This window comes from Synchiropus splendidus, chromosome 17, assembly GCF_027744825.2.
Source record: "Synchiropus splendidus isolate RoL2022-P1 chromosome 17, RoL_Sspl_1.0, whole genome shotgun sequence".
Taxonomy (NCBI): Eukaryota; Metazoa; Chordata; class Actinopteri; order Syngnathiformes; family Callionymidae; genus Synchiropus; species Synchiropus splendidus.
In genome coordinates this window covers 12,076,845-12,088,349 of record NC_071350.1, presented here as the reverse complement: position 1 = coordinate 12,088,349, position 11,505 = coordinate 12,076,845, and the positions used below count along the sequence as shown (strand labels likewise).

The following is an 11,505-nucleotide window of genomic DNA, read 5'->3' as shown; positions in this document are numbered from 1 at the left end:
GGTGTCAGAAGTGGGATGGTGGTCTGAAGCTACTAGAAGAGTTCTGTGATTGTACAGATGGAAGACCCCTCTGGGAACATTAAATCTGTGAGCGAGGGAGCCAGGAGACAGATGAGGAGCCAAGGATGAGGGAGGTGATGGACAGCTGACTGGGTGATACCCAAGGACAGAAGAATAACACACACACTCTGATGGATTCTTCAGCATCCTTACAGCCATCTTCCAGGGAAGACTAGAGAGGTCAAGGCCAGGACAGGTCACATGTTCTCCACCAGATGACAAATCAGCTTGCTCGCAGTCTTTCTGCTCTTACTCTGCCCAACCTTACAGTTGGCCAGAATAAGGTTTTTAGCTATTAGAAGTCACTCCAAAACCATTAATTTACTTCACTGGTGTGAGAAATGATGGTGAATGGCTGACGTGTAGTGAGTCTCTGTTAGCATTAGCGTTATTAAACAATAAAAAGAAAAAATCATTACTGCACTGAGGGGAGGCACAACGGGTCATGGACGCTCACATCAGGATTGTCAACACAAGAGAGGGACGTTGTGGTCTGAAGACATCACACAGGTGGGTAGAATCCCCCCTCTTCCTTCTGCATTTTAAAACAACGAATGTGTATACTATTGCTTTAAAATAAACTGTTTATTTGTAAATTCAATAGACTTCATAGCGAAAGTGGAGATGAGAGTTCACCCTCTACTGACACTTTGCCTTATAGGCACAGGTAAATAAAAAATGGTGGCATTAAAGTGCAGTAATGTTCTGTAATTATTGGCATTATACAGCATCCATATATATATATATATATATATATATATCAGAGTTCACTGTGTATGTAAATGAAATTGTTCTTTTAAATCAGCATTTTGTTTAGAGGCCACAACTCCATTTATCCCACCGACCAGAACAACAGAAAACTCAAGCACCACTTCCACAGTCACACTAACTGCGGGCCCAGAGGGGCCGCCAGATCTGCTCTCATCCGGCGAGACTGCAGGGATTGCCTTTGGATCCATCACTGGTGTGGTTCTGATTGGTGAGTTTTTTTTCCCTTACTTTTTTAAAGAAGGGTGACTTACGTTGAGGTCAAGTGTTGGGAAATAAATTTACTCTATCATAACCTGGGTCTCTTTCTAGAGGCCTGGCAACAGAAAATGTACCCATTATGACGCAAATTTGACAAGTATGGTAACGTAACGTATGGTTAAAATTTAAAAAAGATGAAAAAGAAAACATAATTCATTTTTATTTTGAGAATATGGGCCAAACAAGCCCAAGGCCAAGTTTTCTGTCCATTTTATTTCATGTATAAGAGCTTGAAAGGCATATTATTAGTTCAGTTTTAAAATAAAAATGAAATTATAGTGCATCAAAAACTACATGGCCTACAGTGCATGCCGATATAATGATGCACAACAGTTATAAGTCCAACACAACAACCATAAAAAAACAACTAAATTATGACTTGTGTTTTCAGGTGGAGGCATCTACAGATTCCTGAAGTACACTGGCAGGATCTAAGGACTCATGAATTTGAGTAAAAAGAACTATCTCAAATGCCTTTGATGACATCATCACCCCCTTGTTGGATAACAATTTTTCAAGCTGCCATGTCCAGGTGGCTGTTACATAAGCTTATCCCTAAAAACCTGAGGTGTTTGCTCTTTGGAGTATCAGTGCGATAAGAGCATCACAGCGGTGAGTCATGGACATTAAACATGATCACAGTGTTTCTGTTTGTCTTTTGAGCCAAGTCCTTTATGACGGCATTGTTTTCCAATGAGATGAATATTTTGCGAAATGGAGCAGAAAAAAGATAGAAAACATTCATGTCCACCAAAGTTTCATGTTATTTTTTCCCCTCGTCCTATAATTCAGTGTTCACAAGACGCTCCTGCTTTCAATGTGAGTGGCCACACAGTTGACTTGGCAACTGCTCCAAACACAACACTGCTCTCTAGCAGGCAAATGATGGTGGTGTGATGGGCCCATATGTTGTGTCCGGAGGGAGTGTGTGTGTGTGTGTGTGTGTCATGGAGGAGAGTCTAATTTGTGTGTATTTGCAAAGATGAAAATGAGCTGAAATTTGGAACCCAACTGGTTGAATAATGAAGTAAATAATATATGTTGAGGTTTGTGAAACTTTCATTGTCTGCCTATTGCTGATTTAAAATACATCATACACACACAAATATACGAAAAATACATAAATACAATAAAGTAATTAGCTATGTGTTTTGTTGTAATGGTGAAGATTATTTTTTTAATCCAAAATGTAAAAAAAACTTTGAATTAATCATGCGTTCTTTTTCTTTTTTGTTTAAATTCAATGAATTTGTCATGTTTTGTGGGTCAAACTGGTGTGATCTCTCTGTCCAGTTGCTTAATTGATATTTTAAATTTATTTAAAAACTCTGCAATGACACACATTTATTAAACTATCACTATTATTATTAATAATATAATAAAAAATAAAATAATAAAAAATATGGATTGATTTACTCATTAAAAGCCTCTAAAAATAGTCATTGTTGCGTTACCACTGCACATGTGATAGCAGCTTCCTGAACCTCACAAATAACTGCCCCTGAGGAGAACCTCTTTCCTGGCCCACCCACATCCTCCTCTCTTGTGGTCAGATGGTGGTTAATCTGGGTCAAAGGTGTTCCTGAAACAAATCTGATCACCAGAGAGTTCACAGAAGGCGCTGCGTCCTCAGTGACCCGTGTGTGTTACTTCATGTAGAAAAACTTGACCTTGTTCAATCTGCAAGCACTGATGATGCTCATGATTCGCGTCAGTCCAAGATTCTGGGGGTCAGCGGGGAATTACTTATCAGGATTAAATTGTCCACACATAAAATATGATGATATAATCCTCCTTGTGTTTGGCTTTGAAGAGAGACAGTACAAAATGTTACTTCAAACCTCAAGTCCTATAATGCACTGCAACAGTTGTAGCGAACAGTCTGCACCTAAGCGTTTAAGGGACGCGGGGAATAATTCACTTCAAGTCAATATAACCATTATTTTCATCATTTTATTTCAACATCTGCTGTACATTGACACATACATTCTTTTTTCTTGACACCTGAGTTCTCTATATTAATAAATTAGTAACAAATTAACCTGCAATATGCCAATTGGTTGGCAGCTAACAGTCAGAAACAAGCTACTCATGTCAATCCACACATCCACTTTGGTATTTCTTACATTCACTTATAAATACTGTACAAAAATATAGCACACTTTCTTTGGAAATCCGCCGTCTACTTTTGTAATGCAGGTGCCATGAAGCATGAAGATTAAATCACTAAAGCGTCCCTCTAAAGTGCAATAGCATACTTCTTTAACACCCAAAAAAAGGCATCTTTAAGTTACAATTCATTTACACTTTGACATCATAGTTCACATTTCAAATACAAACAACTTCAAGTGATCATCAGCCAACCGCTTCTTATTCACAGTCTGTAGTGGCAAGCCCTTCTCCACTAGATGGTGCTGTCTCCCAGGAGGACACCATGTTTTCTCACAGGTCCATTTCATCGCAACAGCGCAGTCTCTAAAGTCGACAAGTCTGATATTTAGTGTGAGAGAAAGAGGAGGTGGTGGTGAGCTCGTAGAAGAGAATGTAGGCGTTGCTGCTGCGGACTTGACTGGACGACATGGGGCTCACTCTGCGCACAGAGAAAGCAGACACGGGTTAAAACCTCTAGAGAAAATTCATTTGTTTTCATAAGATTAAGTCAAAACTATAATAAGAAAAACTATATTTCAAACTGAAGGGAAAATACATTATATACAATATATTAAAATATATTGAAATGGGTTCTTTATATAGCAAAAAAGTTTTAGTAATATATTGGAAAATAATAGAGTTCAAGACTGCCCCGGTGTTTTCACTAGGTATAAAATTATTTTATATTTTTAAAATCCAGTTCCACCTCTAGTGTCCATGGAAAACACAGAGTTAAGTTTACATTAGTAAACAGTGTCCCAGCGACCACACAATATTTGCCCGAGCTACAGGTCACCAGAACCAGCCGATGGCCCGAGTGACTGTACACACACACAAGCTGATTAAAAAGAGGCGCGGCAGGTCAAAGTTCATACCTGGTGTCATTGAAGCTGTACCACTCTCCCGCTGTGGAGTTCTTGCAGTACGCCGTGTAATGACCTCCCAAGGTGTTTCCCGTGTGGTTGGATACCGCATACAGGCTGTAGATGGGCCGCTCTGCTGGGACACCAATGTTCCATAAACAAGACTGGCTGGCTGTGAAAAGCGCTTGCATTGTTTGTTTAGGTGGGACACGCACCGCTGCTCTCCGAGGCGAACTCCCGCAGGTCCAGCTCTTTGATGGGAAAGTTGACGTACGTGGACAGCTTGCTGGCGCGGATGTTGGAGTCAGAGAATCGCTTCAGATCTTTAAAAAGGGGAGTTAAGGAGCAAACTTTGCCAGGTGCTGTTGACATGACTTCAATTCCAGCTATGACTGCAGTCCATCTAAACCCACTGGGAAGATTTATGTCATGTATATGAGCGGAACAGATGGATAAGCAGACGTTTGAGAGTACAATAAGATGAGGTCAACCACCGTAGTCAAGTATAATGCAAATATATTCATTAAAAATGTCCTTTCAATTGTATGTGAGTTGGTATCGGAAAGAACCCCCGGAGATAACAGATGGCTCGGTTGTTTACCTCAGTCCACCCTGACTAACATTAGCAGGAAGGAGGCCGACAAAAAGGATGTCACTTATCACGCTAGTGTGGAGATAGCGACGACTCAGCAAACACACAAGGCACAATTGAGGTCAAGCTTATAGTCAACCTCGCAAATGACCTACGTAATTCCTCAGGTTAATAGCCAGTAGGAGGTTTTATTCCCATTTGGACCTATATATGTGCATTAAATGAGAAAAAAAACATGGCAGTGAAAGGATACGAAGCACAAGAACCTGAGGGAACTTCTGAATGCTGAACCTTTTGGTGCACTTTCTTCTGGCTTTGCAGTGGTTGCATGTCTGAAAGAAGAAGACAGTGAGGACCGTGCTGCAGTGAACCGGAGCAGAGGATATGGAACACAGATCTTACCGGCCTCTCATCTCCATCCAGCACGTCCTCTTTAGTGAAAAGCCTCAAGCAATCTTTCAGCGTGACTTCACCCACATTCTTCTAATGATAGAAAGCACACAATTACAACGGGTGTCCTTGAACCCGATAACAGCCGCCTTATGCACAAACCTGGGCGATGGGAATGGACAAATCCCAGAAAGGCTCGAACACGGTCGATCGGAAGCCACAGACGGTGCAGGTTAGAGAGCTTTTCAACTGTCCAACAAAGAGATCTGAGGATGAAGAAGAAGAAAAAAATAACATAAGGCTTCAGCTCATTTCTCACTTTGCAGTGTAACATGATGCACGCAACAAAACCTACCAACAACTTTGCTGTCCTCTCGCTCCAAATATCTGTTCCACATTTGCCTGGCTTTCTCATCGTCCCTGTCCAGACAGGAAAACACAGTCTTTAAACAGTTAAACAGACTTGCTTTAGGATGTGCTCAGGTCAGGTGTCAGAGGCAGAAGTTGTACGTGACTTATTTACGACACAGTAACAAATAAATGGCGTGCTAACTTACGAGAGGTGGTCGAAGTCCTCGGTGGGAACCTTTGGACACTGAGTCACCCTGTTCACCTCGTTGTGGAGGCCGTCCAATAAGAAGCGCAGGAACTCCTGGGCATCCTGTTGACTACAGAGAAGCATCTTCAGTCTCTGAAATCCACAGCCTTTTTTGAAGATGATGGTCTTACTTGCAGCCCACAAATTTAGGAGCGTATTTCTGGACTTGGCTTCGGAAATCGAATGGGCTGACGCTCTCAACGTTGACAGACGTCCACAGACTCTGGGTCAGTTTCACGAATTCTGAGCACAAAGAGAGAATAGCAGTTTTAATATGCATATAAATCCGTCTAGACTTCAAACAAATGGAGAGTCTCTGAGCGCTCACCTTCCATGAGGGCAGAGTTTTTCCTATAGTTGTTGTTGAGGTCTATGTGATGAACATCTCTGAGGCAGTAGTCTCTCAGCTCAGTAGTGTTGCTCAGGCATTGGACGATGCAGTTCATGAAGCACTGCAAACCAGAAGGAGCATATAAAACATCAGAATATTTCGCTTAAAAAATAATATAGCTCAAACAATATTGTGAAAAAGTGACAGATGTTCAGGAAAACAGGAGAAGAGGAAGATATGAAGAGAATAGGATGGACTGTGGAGAAGATGCGCTGTTTTAAAGTCAATAAAAAGAGTCTTTATGGACACGGAAGTGGGTTAGTAGCCATATTTCGACTGACTCCGGTCCACTGTGGATAAATAAACGGACTTACAGTGTTCCCGAGGTTCTTCAGTCCCACCAAACCCTGAGGACTCTGCTTCTGCTCAAAGAGAAAAACAATAAATTACCGTTTAGGTGAAGAAAAACAACAAAGCAAAAGCCTCTGAAGTGCTGAGTCTAGTGAACTGAGCAACAGAAATGCAGCATCATATCATTCTCACGCTTGAAAGAAGGACTTCATATAGCTCCAGGGATCATTTGAGTCTGACCCATGAACGGATATTTAAATCCCACACAGGTGTAATGAGTCATTATGACGTCAATTATTGCCATAAATCTTACAACTCAAGGATGCCAGAGGGGAACTAGTTACACAGTGACATGAGGATGAAGAGGAATTCAACACTGATAAATGCTGACTGAGGACTTGAGAAAATGTTGCCTTAAAAACCATTCACACCAAGGAATAAATCAAGGTCTGAAGTTGCGTATTTGATCAGTGACAGACACATATTTTGTCATATCTAAGGAGAATTATGAAAGCAAAACGGGCCAAGGGAAGGGCAATAAAAAGGGACATTCGTCTGAGCGGAATTATTTCCGACTTTTGTTGTTTGAAGGTGACCATATGTTTGGTGCTGTGATTCCTGGCCACCGGAGCTCAACACCCCCAGCGGGTGACCAGTTGCACTGCGTGACGCAAGTGTTGCATTATGGTGGAAAAGAACACTCTCCAATTGTTGGCATAATAATAGCGACGCAGCCTCGGGACATAATGTCCCGAACCAGGTGGTCAAGGCCATATAATGTCAGACGTGTGCGCAGGCATGCCACACCTTCAGGGAAAACAGTGGTAATGTTTGTTGCCGCATTAGAAAGCAAGGGCCTATTATTGAGATACGACCCACGTGTTCATCTTCCATATCGCTGACGCTAGTACACAACATCACATGAGAATCAATGTGAGCAGGGTGTCGGCATCTGGGCGGGTTCACAGGATGTACTGTTCACTCGATAAGAGGGTTCATATCTCCTTCCTGTTACACAACTGGCATCGCACGTCCAACTTTGATGGTGGCAGCTGTGCAGCCCTGCCTTCCCTGAACACAAACTGAAATCCAGGCCCAGGCTATTTTAAGTGGCCCGCTTTGAATACACATCACAGGCGCTGAATACACGCATGTAAACAAAGATCTCTGATGTAGCTGAAGTTCAACAAATACCATCTTCCAAAAACAGTTTTAAAATTCAATTTAAAAAGGTAAGTCTTGCACTGGATTGGTGAGTAAACACAGTATAATAATAATAAACAATAAACAATATTTTAGCACAACTGAGTTTAAAGCTTAGACATTGATCTGAACGTAAACAATCCTTCCTATATACATACATATATATATACATATATATATAAATATATATATATATATACTTTTTAATAATAATTGAATAATACATTTTAATGGCATAACGTCACCAAATAACAGGGTTTTCTAATTGTTTTTGGAAAGCTAATGTAGCTATTATGTTATCAAGTTTATTAGCGGCTAAACGCTATTCAAAATTACGTAACTCATTCAAGATATTTTGTACGCAAAAAAGTAAACAAATCTTCTGATCATTACAAACAGTCTATTCAGTCATGCAAAACATGATGGAGGTAAAACAATGCGTGTGTAATGATTTACAAAACGAGTATACATTTTGCAGACATGAGCTTCCGCCAGCACGTCTGTAAAATCGCCGTCACTTGCTGAAGGGAAAGTGTCACATAGTTCGACAGAAGGGTCGGCGAACTCACCTTGGCCTGGTTGATGATCAGCCCCTTAAACGTGGACACCAGAGCGGAGCGAGACAAGGACGGATTCTTCCGCCGCAGGTCGGCTCTGTCTGCCGGGGGCACCGCGGCGGGAGCCTCCGCTACAGTCAGCGTGTAGGAGTTTTTCATGATCGGCATGTTGGAGCGTCTGAATGTTACAGGCATGAAAGGCTAAAGACGAATGATCGATGGAGAGTCGCGCTACGCCTGCTCCTGGGTCAGAACCTTCTGAGAGCGAACGAGGAGCGCGGAGGAGTTTTGTCTGCGCGAGCGTCTCCTCCCTCTGAAGACGTGCGACCTTCAGGTGCAGTAGGAAATACCGCCACCTTCTTAAAGCACATTATTATTATTATTATTATTATTATTATTATAAGACGATGAACAAGATGATTCCGACACCTCCTACTTCTTCTACTTCTTCGTCTAGTACTCTATTTTTATTTTTATTTCTGGCGAAATATGTACCAACTTTACAGAAAAAAGTACTGTATTGTGCAGTATAGTTAAAGTTGAAGATAGTCTTAAATATTTAGGATATTAAATATATGAATAATAAATGTTAAACATTTAGAGCTTTCTTTTGTATCCAATGTTAGTATTAAACTGCTAAAGCAAACTTTTTGAGATGTTAACTTTTAAATAAAATAGTTTATTCAATGTTGAAGGAACTGAGGAAGAAACACTCCATGTACTTCTGAACTTGTTCTGAGCTGATCCTGCCACCATCATTTTTATTTAACTTTAACACCTTGCAATAGTTTCTGATTTATTCCAGATAGCAACAAGGCCATTGCATCTCAATTGTACTGTAGACACTCGCTGACTGAAGCTGCAGAATCCCTGATAACAATCCAACCTTTGACCTGAATAATATTCTTCATCCTACACTTATAACTGATATAAAAAAACACTGGGCAAAGTCCATTACCATGTAACTAGCCTCCTGAAGATGATGATTCAGGCATTCTTCTACCTGTGTACTGTAAAATGTGAAACAAGGAAGCGTGAAAGTGGGTTTGTGGAACAGCCTTTTGTTGGGGGAACAGAATAAATCAAGAAGAGATGATCGATGACACAGTTGTTGAGCGTAAATGTCGAGAAAAATCTGCATTTTTTTATGTTTACATCAAGGGTTGATGACCTGGTTACCGTGGACATTGGGGTCAAAGGTCTTGGGAATTCAAAGGTGGTTATTAGGAATGTTTTTATTACTTATCCAAATGCTCTGGAGGGCAAAAGAGAAATAGTGTTAGAAAAAAAAAGTTATCCAGGTGACTGAGCAGGTTGAGTGGTGGAAACAATGAGCACAGCCTTTGATGCGTCAGTAGGGGAGCATCCCGTACTAAAATGGTATCTCATGGATAATTAGTCTGGAATGTCATTGGTAACCAAGAGTAATGACTGGTGTTGCAGAACACATTGTTAAAAACCCAGCAACACAGGGCGTGAGGCAGGGGACGTAATGGATGGGAGGCTTGTTCGTCACTCACAAGAATGAATTAAATAAAGAGAGCTGCCAGGGAGGGAAGTGGTTAGCATCACTCAGTCAGTGTCAATAGTAAAATCAGCGTCGCAGAAACGTCAAATACAATCGTGGTCATAAATTCAAGAATATATAATCAGCGGAACAAATGTGGTAATTTGTGAAGATCGCTTCAAAAACAAACACATAAAGTGCAGATAAGCGAGATAAAAGAAAGGGCAAGGAAAGTGGGCTGGAGATAAATCACAAGTCTGCGTTGTGTAATACAGATAAAATCTCTGCAACAAAACAAACATTTAAATAAGAATCCGGAATAAATAAACTGCATTTATTTTTGTTTTTATTTTATTTGTGTAGTTAAATGTATCAGTCTTCAATTTATTAAGAGGCGTCGTGCAAAAGAGGAACAGGCAGCAAAATGATGAGTCATAAAGTCATAAATAATAATAATCTTGGGCTCTGAGGTAACTAATCAGGGAGGAAACACGAGAAAAACGTTGTGTAACTGCTATCTTATTAATAATATTTAACATTTTTCTCAAGGGCACTGGCAGGATTTACGCTTTGTTTATGTTTTTTTGTTGTTTTTTTTTACACGTGTTGCTTGTTTTTATTCACCATTAACTATATGTTTAAATTATTTCTTCTAAAGTGCACATAGCAAGTATAATACAATATTTGTTAAATTTTATTTGTTGGAAAATATTTCCAATAATTCCTGGACTAGAACAATTAATTGACAGCTGGTTGAGTAGATTAAAAATTAAACTGAAACTTCAATTCACTCTGCCTGAGACACGACTGCGAGGAAGGCACTTCGGCTAAGGGTCAAGCCGCGCTGTGTGAATTGTCAATTATCACCTATATTGTGCAACAGAAAACGTCCGGTGAAGAACTTGAAAGTCTCAGACTAATCGTTGCAGGTCTCCTTCCCTCCTCTTAATGACATAATAATGTAACAACAATGGCAAACACAAAGTGAATCCTCAGCCTGGCCTGCAGAAACTTGACTCTCAGAGGTGCGTCGCAGAGGGAAATACCTGGAAGCGAAGTCATACATAAGCAGAGGTAATCCCTCTCCATCAGTAAATGCATCTGCTGCTGACTCACATCTTGCCCTGCCTACGACTGTCACCATGAAGACGGAGTGGAGAAACTTTTCTCAGCACTTCACACATTAAAAACATTCATCTTGAAGCACAAATGACTGACAACAAATGGAAAACATTTTCATGCACATGATGAAGTTTTGTTCACGGAGAAGGGTTCGCCACCGTGGATGACTTAGTGTCCGTTTGAAGCACGGCCACGAGGGCACACGCCTGAGGTTATGTCACCGAAGACACACTCTCAGCGGGCTTAATGATCAGCAGGAAACAAGGGCAGGAATTCACCTTGAACTCGGTCAATGTTTTGCATGTCAACTTCTTTAAAGAAAAGTTACGTAAGCAGGCTTTATTTTACGGCCCACATATGTCAGAACAAGACGGATTTGTAGTGGCTCATTGAAACATTGTGCTAGTGTTAAATAAACATTCTTTCTTTCAGAGTTTACATTAGTGGTTTACTTTTGGTGATGCTGTAAAATGGTGTAAAACCATCCGATATGATGTATTTTCAACATAAAAATTAGGCCCTCCTCCAGAAGAGTTTCAAACAGCACCACGACCAGGTCAACGCACCAATAAAATCAGCTTTTACAATCCGCTGGCCATACTTTCATCTTTGATAAGTGTCATTTGGTTTTGATAACCTGGGCGAACGTACGTCATCACAAGGATTAATAAATGAATTAAGATTAGAATCAATGGTGACATCAGACGGTGACTATAAAGTAAGTTTGACATAGTTGGAGTGATCGCAGGAC

General features: G+C 40.6%; 1 protein-coding gene across 1 annotated transcript; it reads right to left on the bottom strand.

Moving 5' to 3' along the window:
- Positions 1-3,031: 3,031 nt before the first annotated feature.
- On the bottom strand, positions 3,032-8,389 carry LOC128748407 (ubiquitin carboxyl-terminal hydrolase 2-like). The gene is made up of 12 exons (XM_053847148.1): positions 8,138-8,389; positions 6,389-6,436; positions 6,012-6,135; positions 5,815-5,926; positions 5,643-5,753; positions 5,441-5,505; positions 5,248-5,351; positions 5,098-5,178; positions 4,949-5,027; positions 4,319-4,426; positions 4,116-4,236; positions 3,032-3,679 (listed from the first exon to the last, which is right to left on the bottom strand). The coding sequence occupies exons 1-12, from the start codon at positions 8,318-8,320 to the stop codon at positions 3,565-3,567; spliced, it is 1,251 nt and encodes a 416-aa protein (XP_053703123.1). The 5' UTR covers positions 8,321-8,389; the 3' UTR covers positions 3,032-3,564.
- Positions 8,390-11,505: the final 3,116 nt, after the last annotated feature.

Bases quoted from the DNA above. Each gene is read 5' to 3' on its own strand.
- LOC128748407 (XM_053847148.1), bottom strand. From the start codon at position 8,320: ATGCCTGTAACATTCAGACGCTCCAACATGCCGATCATGAAAAACTCC. The intron at 6,437-8,137 runs GTGAGTTCGCCG...CTCTTTGAGCAG, and splicing joins TGATCATCAACCAGGCCAAG to AAGCAGAGTCCTCAGGGTTT. The intron at 5,028-5,097 runs GTAAGATCTGTG...TTCTTCTTTCAG, and splicing joins TGGATGGAGATGAGAGGCCG to ACATGCAACCACTGCAAAGC.